Raw genomic sequence first — 18,846 nt, 5'->3', positions numbered from 1 at the left:
AATAAATGAAGTAGTTGCCTTCTTTCCAGGCTTTAATCAGTGTTGACTGAATTCGCACTTTAGATGTGACAGAAGACGGTTTAGAGGAACACTCAGCTGGGCGTTCATCTCCTGCTCAGTGAATCTGGATTGTATATAAGATAAGGTACACAGTAGAGGAAGCAGTCAAATATGCATTTGTTTCAGGGGAGTGGAGGGATGACTCCCAGGCCTGTCTTTGTCCACTGCCTGTCAAGATAAGCCATTCATTTACATTGTCAGCATGACATTCAACAGAATGGTTTTTGGGTAAAGATCTTTGGGCCAGCAAGGAATTTCCCTGCTAGCAGATTGTGAGGGAGGTCCCTTGGGGAGGTATGTAGCCTTCTACCTGTGTAGCTGTCCATTCGGGAACAGTATGGAATCTGTAGCCACACAGTCGGGAACAGATGTGGAATATAGTTTTGCATGACAGAGTTCCCAAGCTTGACTTTTCCCTTTGGCTTAGTGAGTTTGGGTCCCAAGAGATTTTCCTTCTACTTTCTCCTATCTTCTATTTTCACAAAAGGGGCATTTGTCACTTAGGTTAACTGTTTTTCAGAATTATTTGTCTTATGCGTAGTAAAGAATATTGAATTCAGTAGGAATAAAGGAGACATGAGAAGAAAAATGATGGAAATAATGCAATTGGTAGAGAAGAAAAAAGTGAGGGTAATACAAGTTATACATTTTCTAAAATTTTCACTAGAGCATATTAAGATATTTAAACATTAGAGAAATAAATGTTAGGAAGTTCAATTTTCCTAATGGGGAAAAGAAGGTGGTCTTATTACTAAAGTTCTGCTTCCCAAACAACATCATTGAATGCTTTTCATGCATTAAGTCAGCTAATGGGCACATTACATATGATTTCTAGTCATCACAAATCCATTGGACACATACCTTATACCCTCTGTTACAGATAAGGCTGAGAAAGGTATAGGGTTTTCTGCTTTAGAATGTGATTCAATAATTCCTGAAGAATATTTTATATGTCATCCATAAATAAAGTTCTCCAACTAGCTATTGGATTGATTGGATACACTCTTCCCTCTGGTGTGATGTGTCTTTCTCCAGAGCCACAAATGGGTTACAACCAATATTGATCCTCTCAACCCTGGATTGATCTTCAGTGCCTGATTTGGCTACAGCCACAGGGGAATTGATTTTGCTGTCAACAGCCACATCAGTTTTCCTCAAGGTGCCATATCACTAATTTAGTTATGTCATGAAAGCGTTTGAGAAGTGCTGCTGTATCAGTTAGGTTGGGCTTGTATTAACAATTTTCCCAAGGAAAAAATAACAGACCTGTGAACAATGTATTGATTGCTATTAGTTTCTAACTCATGTTCATGTGTCACAATACTTTGTCTAGTGTTGAACTTATTTATATAACTAATTTAGACTTTTTACAAGAGAGATTTTGTGGTGTCTCAATCTTCCATGTTTCTTATTCACCTTTTTTCTCTCTTCCTTCCCTTTAACTCTTTTCAGGAAGTAATCCTTTTGTATCAGTAGGTATAGACTTGGTTGCTACAAGCCAAGACCGACTCCCACAGTTTGGAGTTTAGATTGTTTTAATTTCAGATAATTCTGCCTGCCCACTCTCACTCCATTCCAAAGTGCCACTTGACATTTTTGGGTGAATCTTTATTTGGCAAAACCTTGCTACCTCCTATAAAGACTTAATTTTTAAGTGTTCTATATTCTTAAAGATATTGGCCCTCTGCTCATGTCTCTGAAAAACAGACTATTAATCCATTTTCACACTGCTATAAAACACCCCAAACTGGGTAATTTATAAAGAGGTTAAGTGGGCTCAGTTCCACATGGCTGGGGAGGCCTCACAGCCAATGGTGGAAGGTGAAGGAGAAGCAAAGGCATGTCTTACATGGCAGCAGGCAAGACTCATGTGCAGGGGAACCACCCTTTGTAAAACCATCAGATCTCGTGAGACTTATTCATCATGAGAACAGCATGGGAAAAACCCACCCCCAGGATTCAATTAGCTCCCACCAGGCCCCTCCCACTACACATGGGGATTATAGGAGCTACAATTCAAGATGATATTTGGGTGGGGAAACAGCCAAACCATTATCAGAGACACCTTCCAGTAAGTTCTTAACTGGACGTTCTGGCAAGAAAAAAATATGCTGAGATTGCCAAGATCTACAGTAAGAATGAATCTTTTTGAAATTGTGTAGAAGGAAAAACACATTTGTGGCAATTTTACTGTCACACCTCAAACTGCAAAACTTACAGCCACAGTGTGTGATAAGTGCTTAGGTAAGAAAGAAAACGTATTACATTTATGGTAGAAGATGAGCAAATATGTTGTGACTGACAGCAGTCAGGTTCTATAGTTCTATACTATGGTTTCAGGCTTCCCCCAAAAGACTTAGAACACAGCCTGAGGATAAGATGGTGACTGCTATATTTGAAATATGATAAATATTTGAGTTGATTCTTTATAATGGTCAATGGACAGTGTCTAAAGGGGAAAAGTCGAGAGAAGTCAGGGAAGTAGTTGAAGATGACCGTTTTTGTCATGACTGAGCAGAGCCAGAAACAGGCTACTCCATGATTTTTAGTGGAATACACACCTTGTTAAGAGCTCATGGGTGACTACTAGACCTCAACTTTATGCCTACCCCATTCCCAAACTATTCATTGTTCAGAGCCTTCATACCTTTAAAAAAAATGAAATCCTTAAAATCCCAGGCAGCTTTCCAAATCCCATAAATGCCCCACAGTTGCTGGCATGGGGGTGACTTGTTTCCAGGCAGAGAATATTTAAATTCAAGGGCAATGATAAAGTCTTGTATCCTTCATTTCAAGTCTTTAGCAAGCAGCATATGCAATTTCTTCAGAAAGTGGTTACCTTTCCTGAGGACACACACCTCCCCACAACCTTCTGTAGGGCCCCTGTGACATCCTTGTTCCTAAGGCTGTAAATGAGTGGATTGAGCATGGGAGTGAGGATGGTGTAGAAGGCAGATACAGCTTTGTCCTGCTCAGGGGTGTGGTAAGAGTGAGGCAGCACGTATGTGTACATGGCAGCCCCATAGAAGAGGCTGACAACCACCATGTGTGAGGAGCAGGTGGCCACAGCCTTTCGCCTCCCCTCTGCCTCGCTCATCCTATAAACAGTAATGAGAATTCTTGTGTAAGAGCCCGAGATGACAGAGAAAGGGATGAGGAGCATCATAATACAGCAGACATACATGGCTGTCTCGTAGGCTGATGTGTCCGTGCAGGACAGCTTCAGAAGGGCAGGCACCTCGCAGAAGAAGTGGTTGATCTCCCGAGAGGCACAGAAGGGGAACTGCATGGTGACGGGGGTGAGCAAGAAACCATCGATAGACCCGCCCAGCCAGGCTGCCGCCACAATCAACCAGCAGATCTTGCGGCTCATGAGGACAGGATAGTGCAGAGGGTTGCAGATGGCTACGTAGCGATCATAGGACATGAGTCCTAGGAGGAAGAACTCAGCCCCTGCTAAGGTCAAGTAGAGGAAGTGTTGGGCAGTGCATCCTGCAAAGGAAATGGCTCTCTGACTCATCATCTGGTCGACCAGCATTTTGGGCACAATGGTGGAAATATACAGGATGTCCATGAGGGAGAGCTGGCTGAGCAGGAAGTACATGGGGGTGTGGAGGCGGGAGTCTATATGGATGAGAATGATCATGACCATGTTGCTGGCTACGGAGGTCACAAAGACCAGGAGAATGAGGGCAAAGAGAAGCCAGGGGAAACGGGCGTTGCTGAACAAACCCAGAAGGATAAAGTCAGCATATACGGAATAATTGCTCCGCTCCATAGCTCTGTAGGGTACACAAGAGATATGATAAAGTTGGAAAAGTATCTGATTTACATAAAACATTACGATGTAGTCATGAACAAACCAAGGTCAAAATCTTATTTCTTGAAGCTCATAATTTCCCTGAGAGAACTGCCTGAGCAGGGTTGTGCTACATCTCATTATACCATCATTGTTCATTTAAGGATTTTCTTGATTTGGTGATTACTATTTAGAGTTCATGATCAAACAATCTTTTTGTTCATGACCATTTATTTCTGTCTTTCGACTACCACCTTACATTGGTGAGGATGCACGTAAGACATAAGAATGGAACCAGCCTGATTCAATAGGATAGGGTGGTGGGGAGGAAGGGAGGATTGTCCACATCCTACACTGCTCTCCTTATACTAGACTCTAGTTCTCACACTTAGAATCCAGTTTGAAGATCACCACGAGTATATATTTGCCTATGGAAGAATAACTGCATTATTTGACCTAATTTACACCATTCTTGACACACTTGTACATTGTAAAATTTGAGTGCTCAACTTACATGTATCAGGTGGCATATTGCAGAATGAGCCTGTGTTGAATAAAAAGAGCTGAGTTCTGAGAAGTCATCCAATAATTCACAGGAAGAAAAATCAAGGGAGAAAACGTTGAGGGTCAAGTGGTGTTTGCTTTCCTTCTTGCAGCAGCAAACTACCAATTAACAACATACAACTCTTTAAAATGTTAGAATCCCATTTAACTTATGAAAAAATAAGTATTAGAGCTAGGGTATCCCAAAAGAAGGGATCTCTCAAACTTGAAGTTAGATTCTGCATATATATCCATATCAGTTAAATATTTTACCACAATTTAGGAACACTTATGAGTTATTTGGATAGCTTCTCCCTGCATCATATAGATCTGCACTATCCAGGGTGGTAGCCATGAGGCTTATGAAGCTGTGGAGCCCCTGAAACATGACTGCTCCAAATCAAGATGTGCCATCAGCACAAAGTTAACAATTCAAACACTTGTTAAAAATATATGCAACACATCTCCTTAAAACTTTATATTATGGTAACTTTTAGATATATTTTTATAATATAGATTAAAATTAGTTTCACCTATTTTTTACATTTTTAATGTGGTTACTAGAAAATTTAGAATTCTCTGTGGCTCCCCTAGGATTTCTACTAGGCAGCACTGGTCTAGAGTTATCCCTGAGGATATGACAGCTCCAAATACCTTCATCCAAACAAGTCCTCCAGAATTACACACACCACAAATTAGAATTGAGCCAAAAAATTTAGGTGTGTACCAAATTAGAAAAATGGCTTTACTTGTATATGCATTCACCTGCAAATAGAAGAACATTAATAACTGATTCGTAAATTTTATGTTTCCAAACAACTTTGTAAGATACTAGACCATTCTACAGTTGAAAATGAGGCTTAAGGAAACTTCCCCAAGGAGGAACATTGTTCTCTTTAGACAGTGACAGTATAATTGTTCTATGCTGTTTTCCAACGGGACAAAGTAGACATCAATTCATTCATTCCATAAATGTTTCCCGAGAGGCACATTGGGTAAGCCAAAGTTTGATATTCTGAAAGGCCCTGAAAGAATAAGACATTGTCTTCGAGGAGCCTAGAATTGAGGCACATGAACGTGTGTTGTGTGACCACAGGTGCACTTTCAGAATGGTTTTAAGACCTCAGCAGTTTTGACTTATTCGGTATGTGAACAAAGGACAATAAAAATGATGGAAGCTGCAGCCCACTGGCTGGTAGACAGGAACTTCACAGCAGGGCCCCTCAGTACATTCCACCACAACCATGCCACAGTGGATGGATGGAAAACGATGAAAATTCAGATTTTTACTGATGAAACCCACATTATATCCTTATGCATTTTTCAGTTCTCATTCTTGAAATATTACCAGCTTTATGCCAGAGCTTTCCATCAGCTGATTTATGATGTATCTTTATTATTTTAAAAACTGTTAAACCATTGGGAAAATTAAAGGCAAACATTTAGTAGCAATTCGTATGATGGAGAGTGCTGAATGCTCACCCAGACCTGGTTGTCCATAATTTAATAAGAACAAGATCCGTGGAGGGCTATGCTTGTTATTTCACAGTAAATTCAGAGAATGGTGGCTACCTACTGGGGACCAGCCGCAGCGACTGCTATTGGTCCACTGGGAATATTAAAGCCCAAAAGGAAAAAATGGGTCCAAAAATATCCTTATCAGGGCAGCTGTGTCCCGAACCCTGACCGTGTATACTCCTGGCCCCGAAACTTGCTAATGAGACCCTGGGGATCTCCCCAGCTTACTTCACAAAGGGAAAGGGGAGATATGAGTGGCTCCATAACCACTCAAGATTTTACAACCACCTTCCAACTCTGGTAGTGTTGATTCATTCACTGTATTTTAAGGATTACCAAGTATAGCAACATTTAAAGAATACTTGGAAAATAAAGGAATCAACTGGATTATACCATGCCCCATGTAATAACTGTCTATGCATAATTCCAAACCTTAGTAAACATCCAGTTCTATGTATACTTAATATTTAGCACATCTTTCCCATAGTCTTTATACAGAATATTGCTGTGATTGAATATGAGACACTCAGCTTGGTTTACATTCACGTTGTTGAGTTTGCTTATATACAATATTGTGAGGTGCATTCTCTGGCATAATTCATGGACAATGGTTTACTACGCTTTAGAAGCTTATCACCACCAAGTTGTTAAATGCTTAACAGTAACAGAACACACTTGCGGCAGCATCATGCTTGCCCCAGCATTTAGCACTAGTATCGAAACTCACAATATGGCTTTGATTATGAAGAAAATTGAACATAGTGTATATTTTGGCTATTTTGATTTTTCATGACCTTTTCTATATAGGTGATTTGTCAAGATTAGTGTCTAAAGAATATTAATAAAAAATCTTCTAATGTTCTATTTAGTGCAGCTGTTTTGCCCCCCGTTACCTGTAATTGTAACTTTGATGTTTAGGCCAAAAAGTTTTGAAATATTTCAGACATTTTCATTCTGTGTGCTGGATTTTTGAAAAAAATACTTTCCATCGAGGTGTGTGATAATATACAATTTTTTAAAATGTAGTTTATGCATTTAAAATCTTTGGTCTAGACATTAAAACTATGCAACCATTGGTTTATGAGGTCAACCATGATAAATTTGTACTTAAATTAAAGATCATGCCAGTGAACTCTATCTAATAGGAGTTCTTCAAATAAGCAGGAGTTCAAGTGTGAATGATGAGCAGGAATGACCTAAGTAACAAGGAGAACTGTTGGAAATGTGGGAACACTGTCATGGGTAAAATTAGTTTTCACCCTTGTTGCATATGTATAAATTCTGGTATAAAAAGCGGGTACTAAAAAAAATGAGTGCCAGGTTAGCCTTAAGATTGTGATAGCGACAGTTAGCTTTGGGAATCTCACCCTTTGCTGTCTATGTTTTTCTCTTCAATAGCAGATCCAGCAGCAGGTAGCCAAGTTTTTCATTTTTGTTGTCGTTCTGTCAGACTCTGCTCTGCATCAAAGATTGGCACAATTCTTGGTGACCATCTAACTCAGAATACGTTTGAGTGTTAAAAGGCTAAGCTAGACAGGACATGAGGACAACAGGCATAAGGGAATAATCTTCAGAAGACAGGGCTAAATGGTGACCCTGACTGTAAGACATTTAATTCTCTGTACAATCAAGATTATATTTCCTCCCCAGCAGTATTTTCACATGAAGTGTCACTTCTAGTTGTGGAAGAAAAGCCATTTTCTAAAGTAAAATCACTCGGGGAATCTTTAGAACGATAGAGAAGTTTTGATCAAGGCTGAGGGATTGTCTTGAAGCAGACCAAGGGCATGATCACCTTCAGTCTCTAGAGAAGTTGAACTGAGTTCTTCCCCTGTCTATTCCTACCCCTAAAACATTCTTGGCATTTGTCATGTAGCATTGTGAACATTAAACATGGTTTTTAATCAAAGCTGGCTTTATATATTCTATCTTCATCACTGATAAGCTTCTGGACGTCTGGCAAGCCCCTCACGTTCTTTTCAGCTTCTGGGAACTTTTAAGTATTAAGTATGCTGCAATGGTTGCTCGGAGCAGGATATGGAGGGTCTTCCTAACTAAACCATTTTTAGAGATGCTTATGAGGTACCTAACAAGGTGGAATACTATGATTTAGATAAGCTCTTTATGAAGATTTTAAAATTATAGGTGAATATATGTTGCAATGATAAAAACTGTTGGAATCATTACTTGAATTCTATACAGAGCTGTCTGCATAATCTGCTACATTGATGAACAGAAAAGAGTCCATAACTACTAGAAAAAGATTGAATTATCTAAAGATTTATATGAGTAGTACTATCCACAAGTATCTGCAGTTCAAAGTCAGATGTATCAACTTCAACATTCTCCAGTATTTCTCTGGTTTGAACCAAAACTTTCTAGTAAGTCCAGAATCTAAAGCATCCTGTGATTGATCAGCATCAGGACTGCAAACTTACCTTACACAGTATCTTCCCCAAACACGATGATCTGAATATTTAGAGAAAAACCTTACAGAACTAAGGTAGTACATGCAATTGTTCAGAATTTCCTTTTATGTAGTAAGTATGGGGAACTAAGGCATACATCAGACTTTCTAAACTGGAGGTATTCTATATTCTGTATTTCAAGCTTGTTTTCTGAACTGAAACAGGAGAGTACAGGCAGGGAGAGTCTATGAATTCAAACAAGGTACAGTGGATTAGGCATGGGAATTACATCTTGTTGGCAGGAGGATAAGGGTCAGTCCCTAACTTATTGAGACTTTTTAAAACACAGTGATAGGTGAATTGTTTGAAGATCTAGAAATAGACCAGCCTGAATCTGTAAATGCCTAATGTCAGTTGACAGCAGCTGCATTACGCAGGCTGTTAAGATAGAGATCCAGTGACTTAAATAGGAGAGCTTGCATCGTGGTGATGGCTAGTACTCCATTCAGGAGATACATTGACATCACTGTCTCTGGGGTCCTTGTCCCTAGCCTGCAATTACAGTTCATATGAAATGTGAAACTCCTTCACCTTAAAAATGTAACCTCTCAATTTACAAAGTAAACACCCAGATAAGTCAGGTTGCTGGCAGCTGCAACTTAAATTGCTTTTTTCTCTTTTACTTTGTTCACGACATTGTTTTGGAAGTTTCTCTTACACTTCGAACTTTTAGGCATCTCTCTTGAAATAGAAATCAACGTTTCTAGGAAGTATTGTCTTGCAAAAGATACATTTTGGGCCATTCCCCATCACTCAAGTATTAGTATGTAATCATCCTTTCTTGTAACTTGTAATAGGTAAAACTTTCAGCATTGCAAGCATTTAAAAATATTCATTTTACTAATCTCAGTGTATATAAGATCTTTGAGTTACTTCAAGAAATAAGACCTTTTCTCATCCAGAATTCTCACAAGGGCCCACACCGATTCCTGGGGGGAGCGGGGAAGGGCAGGGGGGAATTTTAGACCTTGCAGTCTTGCTGTGCTGCAATCTATGCCTGCATGATCTTGGCTCTTTCTCATGTAATTCATATTTACCTCACTGGTGTTTAAATTAGTGGGGGTTGGAATTCAGGTTTTCTGGGACTGAAGCTTATGCAATCTGGGGCATCTTAAGAAAACAGGCTACAAATCATGATTGCACAGGTATAATATTCTCTTCAGTGAAACTCCAACAGAATTACACTTAGAAAGCTGACAAAATACCACAAAGAAATACATACACACCCCAACTTAAATCTTAACCGGTTGAACTTACCACTTTTACCTTTTCCAACTAGCTACATTACTATGTACTCTAATATTTTCTATAAGCAAGAAGAGATGATTCAATCCTAGTATGGTTGGTTGAAATTTAAGTTTTTTGGTAGTTTAGAAAATTCTTTGGGTCTTTCCCCGTTTGTTTAGGATTGAGGTCCAATCTGAGAAAGCCACTGTTAAATTACTTCCATATATGACCTGCCTTAGCTTCCCCAAAAGTTGACCTTAGAAAATATTTGAAACAGAAAAATGATTCAGAGCAGTCTGAAGAATGAGCTTTACAAAACGTCTTAGGCTCAGAGACGCGAGCATGAGAATTCAATAACTTCCCTACCCCAGCCCTGCTCACACATGCGCACCTGGGGTTGTTTAAAGGAATTTTATACTTCCCCCCGGCACCGCCCCCCCGTAGTTTCCAGACTAGCTGATAAGTTACCTAAAATGTTGTAAGTTGTACAATATGACCTTTACCAACCATCTTCATGTTCCCTACAGAGAATAGTGTATAGCTGATCAATAGCTACAAAAGAACAATGTCTAGTTGATCAATAGTTTGTCAGCTTAGAACTTTTCCCTTAGAAGCCCCATTATAACTGCTGTTAGTTGGAGCATTTATTTAAGTCTACTAGAATCTGTCTTCTCAGATTGCATTTCCCAATCTTGGTCCAAATATACGTGTTAGTTTTGCCTCAGTTTTTTCCTTTAGGTTGATACAACCATCACCACCATCCATCTCCAGAACTTTTTCCTTATCCTAAACAAATCTTCTGTACCCATTAAACATTAACTATTTTCTCCTTTTCCTCATCTCTGGTAACGTCTATTCTGTTTCTGTGGATTTTCCTCTTCTAGGTACTGTAGCAAAGCTGTGCAATTACTACCTGAGACCGTCACTACCGCCTTTACTGTTACTGCTTGAGATGCTCATTACAGGACTGAGGAAGGGAGGGAGGTAGAAGTGGGGGGCGGGGTGGGGGGAAAACACTGTTTGAAGGCTAAGCTCGGGGAAGAAGAGCTCCCAGCTTCTAGTGAGCAAGGGCAGCCGCCCCAGCTTCTCAGCCCTCCGCACGTATCGAGTAGAAGGAGCAGGGAGGAGGACGCAGGATTGATCAGCTGCGTGATTGATTGCAGGTGCACATGGTTGCGATCAGACTTTCCGACGCACCTAATGACACACACTTGTGCCTGCGCGTGACGCCCTCCGCACCACCTCCGCGCGGCAAACGCAGTTTGTCAGTTTGCCAAATTCTGCATTTATGAGAAACAGTTTTGCTGCTTACTCGTGCAGCCTGCAGTGGTAAACCGAGCTGATCACGACCCTCGCTCTTTCGGCCTCCAACCCTTTTTTTTTTAATTATGCCTGTCCCTGTATTATGGGGGTTGAGGTCAGCGGGACTCCGGTCGGTCCTCGGTCCCGAGGGCACACCCACACGGTTTGTTCATCTCCTGTAAAGACACAGGCCTGTCCTCATCCCCACGTTAGTAACTCTACAGAAGCAAAGGTTTCTGGGGCTGCAGCCTCCGCTCCACAAGCTGCGGCTCAGTTTCTGCCTCTTGGCCTAATTGCTGCGGGGTAAACCTTTCCATTGATAGTGAAAGATGAGCTCTTTCTGATGAACAGAAGGCACAGAGAAAACAAGTTGAGGCTTATCCTTCTCATGCAACAGTGTAGCAAAAGAGCAATCAAACCTTCCATTTGCGCTTATACAGGCGGGTCTGTTAGATGCTGTGGGTTGTGATACCTTTCTCCCAGCTGTACTTCCAAGTCCCTGACCTCCTCGCTCCTTACGTAGAGAAGGGTACAACTTACAGGGGATGAGCAACAGCTGCGCAATATATTCTCCTGCTTCAAAACCCAGAGATCTTGGGACATGACCGCTACCTGAGTTTCTCCAACAGCCGAAGAACTCCTGGGACTTCAGTAACGCCCCGCAGGTTAAGATGACTTTTGCCTACAATTAATCCCACCTATCCTGTTGGCAAAGGTCCCCAAAGGCCAGTGTGAGACAGGTTGCTTTCCCCTAAACCCGTTCATTTGGGAGATCTAATCCTGTGCTTCCTAGTGCGTGAGGAGGGGGAGTCAAAGCTCCTCCAGAAACCCCCCTGAAACGGAGTTGTGGCCTGGACTGGGGAAGCCCCCTTGTTCGAGGTGCCCAGGTCCAGGCCCGCTTCTGGTTTCCCGACAGGGAGTGCCGTTCTGGTGAAATATTGAGTAGCATTAATTAGCCTAGTGATTTCCCTTATTTCAACGAGAGCAAAGTCCTGGCACTTTTTCTGTTGAGAAGAGAACTGTTATAAGACCCCTTCTGCCCAGAGGTCTGACGGCATTCTCTTTTGCAACGTCCGATTCTCTACACTTACAGCTTTTCCACTCTAGGGCTCAACCCTTGGCTCCTTTTAGATCCGTCAACTACCAAAATTACCCGTTGCCTGAGTCAACATTATAAAGTAGTGAAACTCAGTTCCCACATCTTGAAAAACTAAGAAAACCTCCTGAACTTTCTGCACACCTCACAGGTGCCACTGCACGTTCCCAATCCACATTTGTAGCCTCATAAGCCATAGTCAAAGTGAGCATTTCTGTAGCCACAAAAGATGCTGCCAGCCAGTTTTCACGCTCACCTCTTGTCTACCACTTTTGATAGGTGCTGTAAGTGGGGCGAAATAGTCTCTCAGGCCCTGAAATAACAGAAATGGTATGTACCAAGCTCCAAACGAAAGAAAAAAAATAACCAAATTCTTCCCCATGCTACCCTGATTCAAAAACTTCCCGTTCTTCAAACCTCTGGGGCACTGACAAGTACCTTTTTAGAGCACTAGCCTTATGTTGCTGCTGGCAGACTTGTAATGGGGTTTCTCGTTTGTCTGGCTAGTTTTAGTCTGTTCCAGCAGATCTTCCTCGTTCAAGTCTCTATAGGACCCTGTCTGTCCTTGACAAATTTCTGCTAGTCTCTGCTAGTCTTTATCTATCCCTATCTGTCCCCATGGTCCCTGTTAGTTCCTGCAAGTTCCTGTCTTTCCCTATCTATACTCTATCTCTCTATCCCTGCTTATCTATTTATCCCTCCAGGCCTCTTCAGGTCCATACTTGTCCCTAGATGCCCCTGTTCAGCCACCACTTGTGACAGACTTGTACAATTACTACTTGAGACCATCATTACAAGCCTGAATGAAGAAATGAATGTAGAAATGGTAACGAAAGACAGAAGAAAACGGTTTTAAGGAAAGGCTTGCTTAGGGGAAGAAAAGAAACCCCATCTTCGAGTCAGCAAAGACAGCCGCCCGAGCTTTTCAGCCCTCCGTATTTATTGGGTAGAAAGAGCAGGGAGGGGGACGTCACGATTGGTCAACTACTTGATTGATTACAGGTTCACATCATTGCTATCAGACTTTCAGACGTACCTGATAACAAGAAACACTTGTGCCTGGGGCGTGACTGCCTTCAGCATAACCTCTGTGTGGCAAACGCAGTTTGTCAGTTTGCCAACATTCTGCATTTATGAGAAGCAGTTTTGCTGCTTACTCATCCAGCCTCCAGTGGGGTACTCAGTTGATCATGACCCTCACTCTTTCGGCCTCCAACAGGGTACCTCAAATGGGTAGAATCATCCAATATTTGCCTTTATACTTACTTCACTTCATTTTCAGGGTTCATCCATGTGGCAGAAAATATCAGAGTTTCATTCCTTTTGAAGGCAGAATAGTATCACATTGCTTGTATATATCACATTTTGCTCATTTATTTGTCTATTGATGGACACAACCTTTGGCTATCGTAAATAATGGAGCTATGAACATTGTTGTGCAATTTTCTGAGTTCATGATTTTAATTCTTTTGAATTTCAAAAATAATTTTGAAATTCTTTTGAATGGTATCTTCAATAAGTTGAGATACATACATTTGTTGTGTAAGTCACTGAGATTTTGGGGTGTTGTACGTAAGTCCTATGAAGGACTCAGTGTGAGCAGACTGGTGCACTGTTCTCCCTTTTTATGCATGCATAGGAATATGGTTAGGGCTAGAATGACAACACACTGGCTATTTACCTTGAAATACTTTAACATAATAATAAAGGGAGTTTAAAAAGGAACTGATTGTTTGAGATACTGAAGAAATAGAAATAGATTCAGAGATTAATGAAGATAGCTACTTAGAGCCAGAACTACAGTTAGAAACAGAGAGATAGATTCAATGTTCTCTCTCTCCCAAGATAGACAGATAGCTAGATAGATAGCCGGAGGATATGAATACAATTTGGCAAGCTGATTCTTAAAAAGATGATCAAAGAGCCAAGAATAGCAGCCAAGATAATGTTAAATAAGAACAATGCAGAGAAATTGTCATGCCGGAAATTCAGATTTACTTTCAAGTTAAACCGTTAAACAGTATACAGTTCACACATCACAAGACAAATAAACCAAAAAAAAGAATAAAGAGTTCAGAAATAGGTCCATGCATCTACAGAAATTTTATGAAGCCTTATTTCATCTGACAAATATTTGTTGAATTTATACTATGTACAGCCATCTATTGAACTATTAAGACCCTTGGGATATATTTGTTTGCAAAATAGGTGCCTGTCCTCATGAAGCTGCCCATGTAGCCCAGAGGCAGTGAACAATAATAAACAGAAGAAAGAAGTTAACTATATAGTCTGTCAATGTCAAATGGTATAGAGAAAGGGCAAAAGTAGATTAAGAGAGAGAAAGAATTGCTGAAGCTGTGGTAATGTTTGTTGCTTTTTACAATGTCATCGATAGCACAGATCTCTTTGGAAGGATAACATTTATGCAGTCTTGAGGACATAAAGAATTTAGCCCTGAAGAGAGTGTTGGGGTGGGAGGGATCCCAAGTGGAGAAAAAAAAAAAAACTGGTAGGACAGGCCTGAGGTGAGAGTGTACATGGCTTCTTCAAAGAATGACAAGAAGGCCAGGATGGCTGGAGCAGTGAGGGAAACAGTGGCACGAACAGACATCTAAGAGGTAATGGGGGAGAGGAGCATGTAAAAGGGCCCTGTAGAGCTTCCTGTAAGAATTTTAGATTTTACTCCCAATAAACGGTGAGCTACAGTGGGGTTTTAATCACCAAAGTGGCATGATCTGACGTTTCTTCAACTGCTGCTTTAGAAATAACCCTTAGAGGATTTAGGTAAAGCAGGAACATATTGTAGAAATGGTTGGAACCTAGGTGTCTTCTGAAGGTAGAGCCAACAGGATTCCTTTACTAGTTGGATATCGGTTTCAAGGGAAAGAGAAGCACCAGGGGCAACTCTAAGGGCTTGGATTGAGCAACTGAAATTGTGGACCTCCTACCAGTGGGCCTAAGGAAAGACGCAGTTGCAGGAAGTTTAGGGTGGGAAGACAGAGGCACAGATCAGTTTGGTGAATGCCAAGTTTGTTTTGAACTGAAGTCATTAATACACAGATATTATTATTTAGATACATGTTTATAGCTAAGAACCCCAATGAGCTTAACAGAGAAAAGGTACAGGAAAAAAAAGAAGAGGACCCATAACTGAGCTAGGAGCCCTCCAGTATTAAGAAGTGAGCCTGGAGAAACGACACAAGGAGAAAAAAAATTAAAAGGAAAAACAAAACAATGAGTTAGGAAAAGCCATCAGTATGGTGTACTTGAAGACAGATGAAAATGCAACAAAACAAAACACACATCTTCAATTGAGGGAATAGACAGTTATATCAAAACAAGGAAAAAAACAGACAAACAAAAACTGTGCTGATGGCCCTGAAAGATTTGATTTATCTACATAAAGATCGTTGAAATGAGAGGTAAATATCGTGAATAGAGAGGACAGTGGAGGAACTGGGAGACCAAGAGCAGGCAAAGCTTTTGTGGAATGTGACTATAAAGGAGACAGAGATGTCACTGCAGATCTGGTAAAAATAAATTTATCAAATTGTATTGGGAAAATTGTTTGTTCATATGGGGAATGGAAAATTTGCCTAAAGTCACATACCACAGATATGTTTTAGGCAGGTTAAAAACTAAAAGGTGAAGAAAGAAAAAAAAAAACTATGAGCTTTTAGAAGATAAGATAGGATAATATTTTCTTGACTTCAGGTTATGAACAGATTACTTAAGACAAAAAAGGCTAATATAAAGTAAAATATTGGTAATTCAATTTACAAATAAAATTTAAACACTTGGATAGGTCACAAACTAGCAGATGTGTAACAAAACTGAAAACAAAATATCCAGCATATGTATAAAAAAATTCTTATGTGTCTATAACAAAAGGCCAAAATTTGATAGCAAATGGGAAAAATACTTGAATAGGAACTTTACAAAAGAGAAACTCTAAATGGCTAATAAATCAAAGAAAAGTTACTCAACCTCATTATAATCAGAAAAATACATACCCATCAATTCTACCCATAGGTATATGCACTATATTTTTTGCATTTATATATGAAAACATAAGGACATAAATGTCAATAGCAAAAGCATTCATAATAGCCCAAAGCTGAAAATAACATACATACCAAATAACTATAGAATAAATATATCAATTAAGATATTCAATGACATTGCATATGCTAAGGAAAATGAGCAAACTATACACAATAATGAGCTGAATATCACAAAAATTATATTTAGCAAAAAAGTCAAAAAAATATATTCAAAGTAACTTCATTTTTAAAGTTCAAAAATAGACAAGAGTAAACTCTGTTGTTTAGAGATAGATACCGTATTAGTCCGTCCTCGTGCTGCCATAAAGACATACCTGGGACTGGGTAATTTATGGAGAAAAGAGGTTTAATTGACTCACAGTTGCTTAGGCTTTACAGAAAGCATGGCTGGGGAGGCCCCGGGAAACACACAATCATGGGGGAAGGTGGAGGGGAAGCAGGTACAATATTTACAAGGCTGAGCAGGAGAGAGCGAGTGAAAGGGGAAGTGCTTCACACTTTCAAGCAACTAGATCTCAGGAGAACTCACTCAGAATCATGAGCACAGCAAGGGGGAAATCCACCCCAGGATCCAATCACCTCCTACCAGCTACCTCCCTGAACACTGGGAATTACAATTCAACATGAGATTTAGGTGGGGACACAGAACCAAACCATATTGATACATAAGATGTAAAACTATGAAAATAATGAAGGAAACTAGTCACCTATCAGCTAAACAGACAGTACCTGATTCATTCAGGCCAAAATGTGAAAGTATTACTAACCACAGGTTCTTGGGCTCCTGTGCAATAGAAATGGACATGAGACCAAGCAAGTTTTCCAGACAAGGCTTTATTAAGGGCTTATGCTCGAACACAAGGGAGACAGCACTGGAATGACAGTTCTCTGGCTGGTTCCCCATGGCTAGGTCTTTGCTGTGTTTTAAGATGAGTGACGTGGATAATCATGAGGTATGGGAGGCTCTTTATACATGTGGAGTGGAGCACAGGGTGTGCAGGCACTGTGAGAAATTATGTGAACACATACATTGCATGATCAAAAAATGGTGGGTAAGCCCTTCCCTGGGTGGAGATTTTAGTATTATAATGAAGCAAGGGGTAAAGATCAGTCATTCTTCTGGTCTTACGCACACGTGAGTGATAAGGTTAACTCCCTTGAATAAGATTTATGGTGGAATGCTGCTTATCTTAGTTTCTTCAAGTTATCCATGCAGTGTGTATCGTGCCAGTGGAGGTGGTGGTGCAAGGTCTGGAAGTTGGCAGGTACGGGAAAAAAATGTGATAGCAGGGGTGGGGGCCAAGCCCTGTCCTTACTGTGTCTCAGAAGTAGGTTATGTGTATTGATACAGTTCAGACACACATTCTGTCCCTGATATAATGAACTGATACAGTTCAAACACACCTCATATCCCTGATATAATGAACTGATACAGTTCAAACACACAATGTATCCCTGATATAATGAACGGATACAGTTCACAGACACATTCTATCCCTGATATAATGAACTGATACAGTTCACAGACACATTCTATCCCTGATATAATGAATGGATACAGTTCAGACACACATTCTATCCCTGATATAATGAACTGATACAGTTCAGAGACACATTCTATCCCTGATATAATGAACTGATACAGTTCAGACGCACCTTATATCCCTGATATAATGAACGGATACAGTTCAGACACACATTGAATCCCTGATATAATGAACTGATTCAGTTAAAACACACCTCATATCCCTGATGTAATGAACTGATACAGTTCAAACACACAATGTATCCCTGATATAATGAACGGATACAGTTCAGACACACATTCTATCCCTGATATAATGAACTGATACAGTTCAGAGACACATTCTATCCCTGATATAATGAACTGATACAGTTCAGAGACACATTATATCCCTGATATAATAAACTGATACAGTTCAGAGACACATTCTATCCCTGATATAATGAACTGATACAGTTCACAGACACATTCTATCCCTGATATAATGAATGGATACAGTTCAGACACACATTCTATCCCTGATATAATGAACTGATACAGTTCAGAGACACATTCTATCCCTGATATAATGAACGGATACAGTGCACAGGCACATTGTATCCCTGATATAATGAATGCATACAGTTCAGACACACATTTTATCCCCGATATAATGAACTGATACAGTTCAGACACACATTCTATCCCTGATATAATGAACTGATACAGTTCAGAGACACATTCTATCCCTGATATAATAAACTGATACAGTTCAGAGACACATTCTATCCCTGATATAATGAACTGATACAGTTCACAGACACATTCTATCCCTGATATAATGAATGGATACAGTTCAGACACACATTCTATCCCTGATATAATGAACTGATACAGTTCAGAGACACATTCTATCCATGATATAATGAATGGATACAGTGCACAGGCACATTGTATCCCTGATATAATGAATGCATACAGTTCAGACACACATTCTATCCCTGATATAATGAACTGATACAGTTCAGACACACATTCTATCCCTGATATAATGAACGGATACAGTTCAGACGCACCTTATATCCCTGATATAATTAACTGATACAGTTCAGAGACACATTCTATCCCTCTTAGTGATGCTAAGCCTAAGAATCTAGGAGTATAGAAACTGTAGCAAAATCCCGTATAAAAGGACTGCATAGACCACATGAGCTGTGTTTGGACTTCCCTGTGAATGAGATGGGTCACACCATAAGATGATAGAT

The 18,846-nt window shown here is 40.1% G+C and overlaps 1 protein-coding gene across 1 annotated transcript; it reads right to left on the bottom strand.

The window, feature by feature from the left end:
- Positions 1-695: 695 nt before the first annotated feature.
- LOC129532335 (olfactory receptor 2T27) lies at positions 696-8,625 on the bottom strand. The gene is made up of 2 exons (XM_055381395.2): positions 8,359-8,625; positions 696-3,842 (listed from the first exon to the last, which is right to left on the bottom strand). The coding sequence occupies exons 1-2, from the start codon at positions 8,430-8,432 to the stop codon at positions 2,885-2,887; spliced, it is 1,032 nt and encodes a 343-aa protein (XP_055237370.2). The 5' UTR covers positions 8,433-8,625; the 3' UTR covers positions 696-2,884.
- Between the last annotated feature and the right edge of the window lie 10,221 nt (positions 8,626-18,846).

This window comes from Gorilla gorilla, chromosome 1 (assembly GCF_029281585.2).
Source record: "Gorilla gorilla gorilla isolate KB3781 chromosome 1, NHGRI_mGorGor1-v2.1_pri, whole genome shotgun sequence".
NCBI lineage: Eukaryota > Metazoa > Chordata > Mammalia > Primates > Hominidae > Gorilla > Gorilla gorilla.
This window is presented reverse-complemented; position numbering and strand designations above follow the sequence as displayed.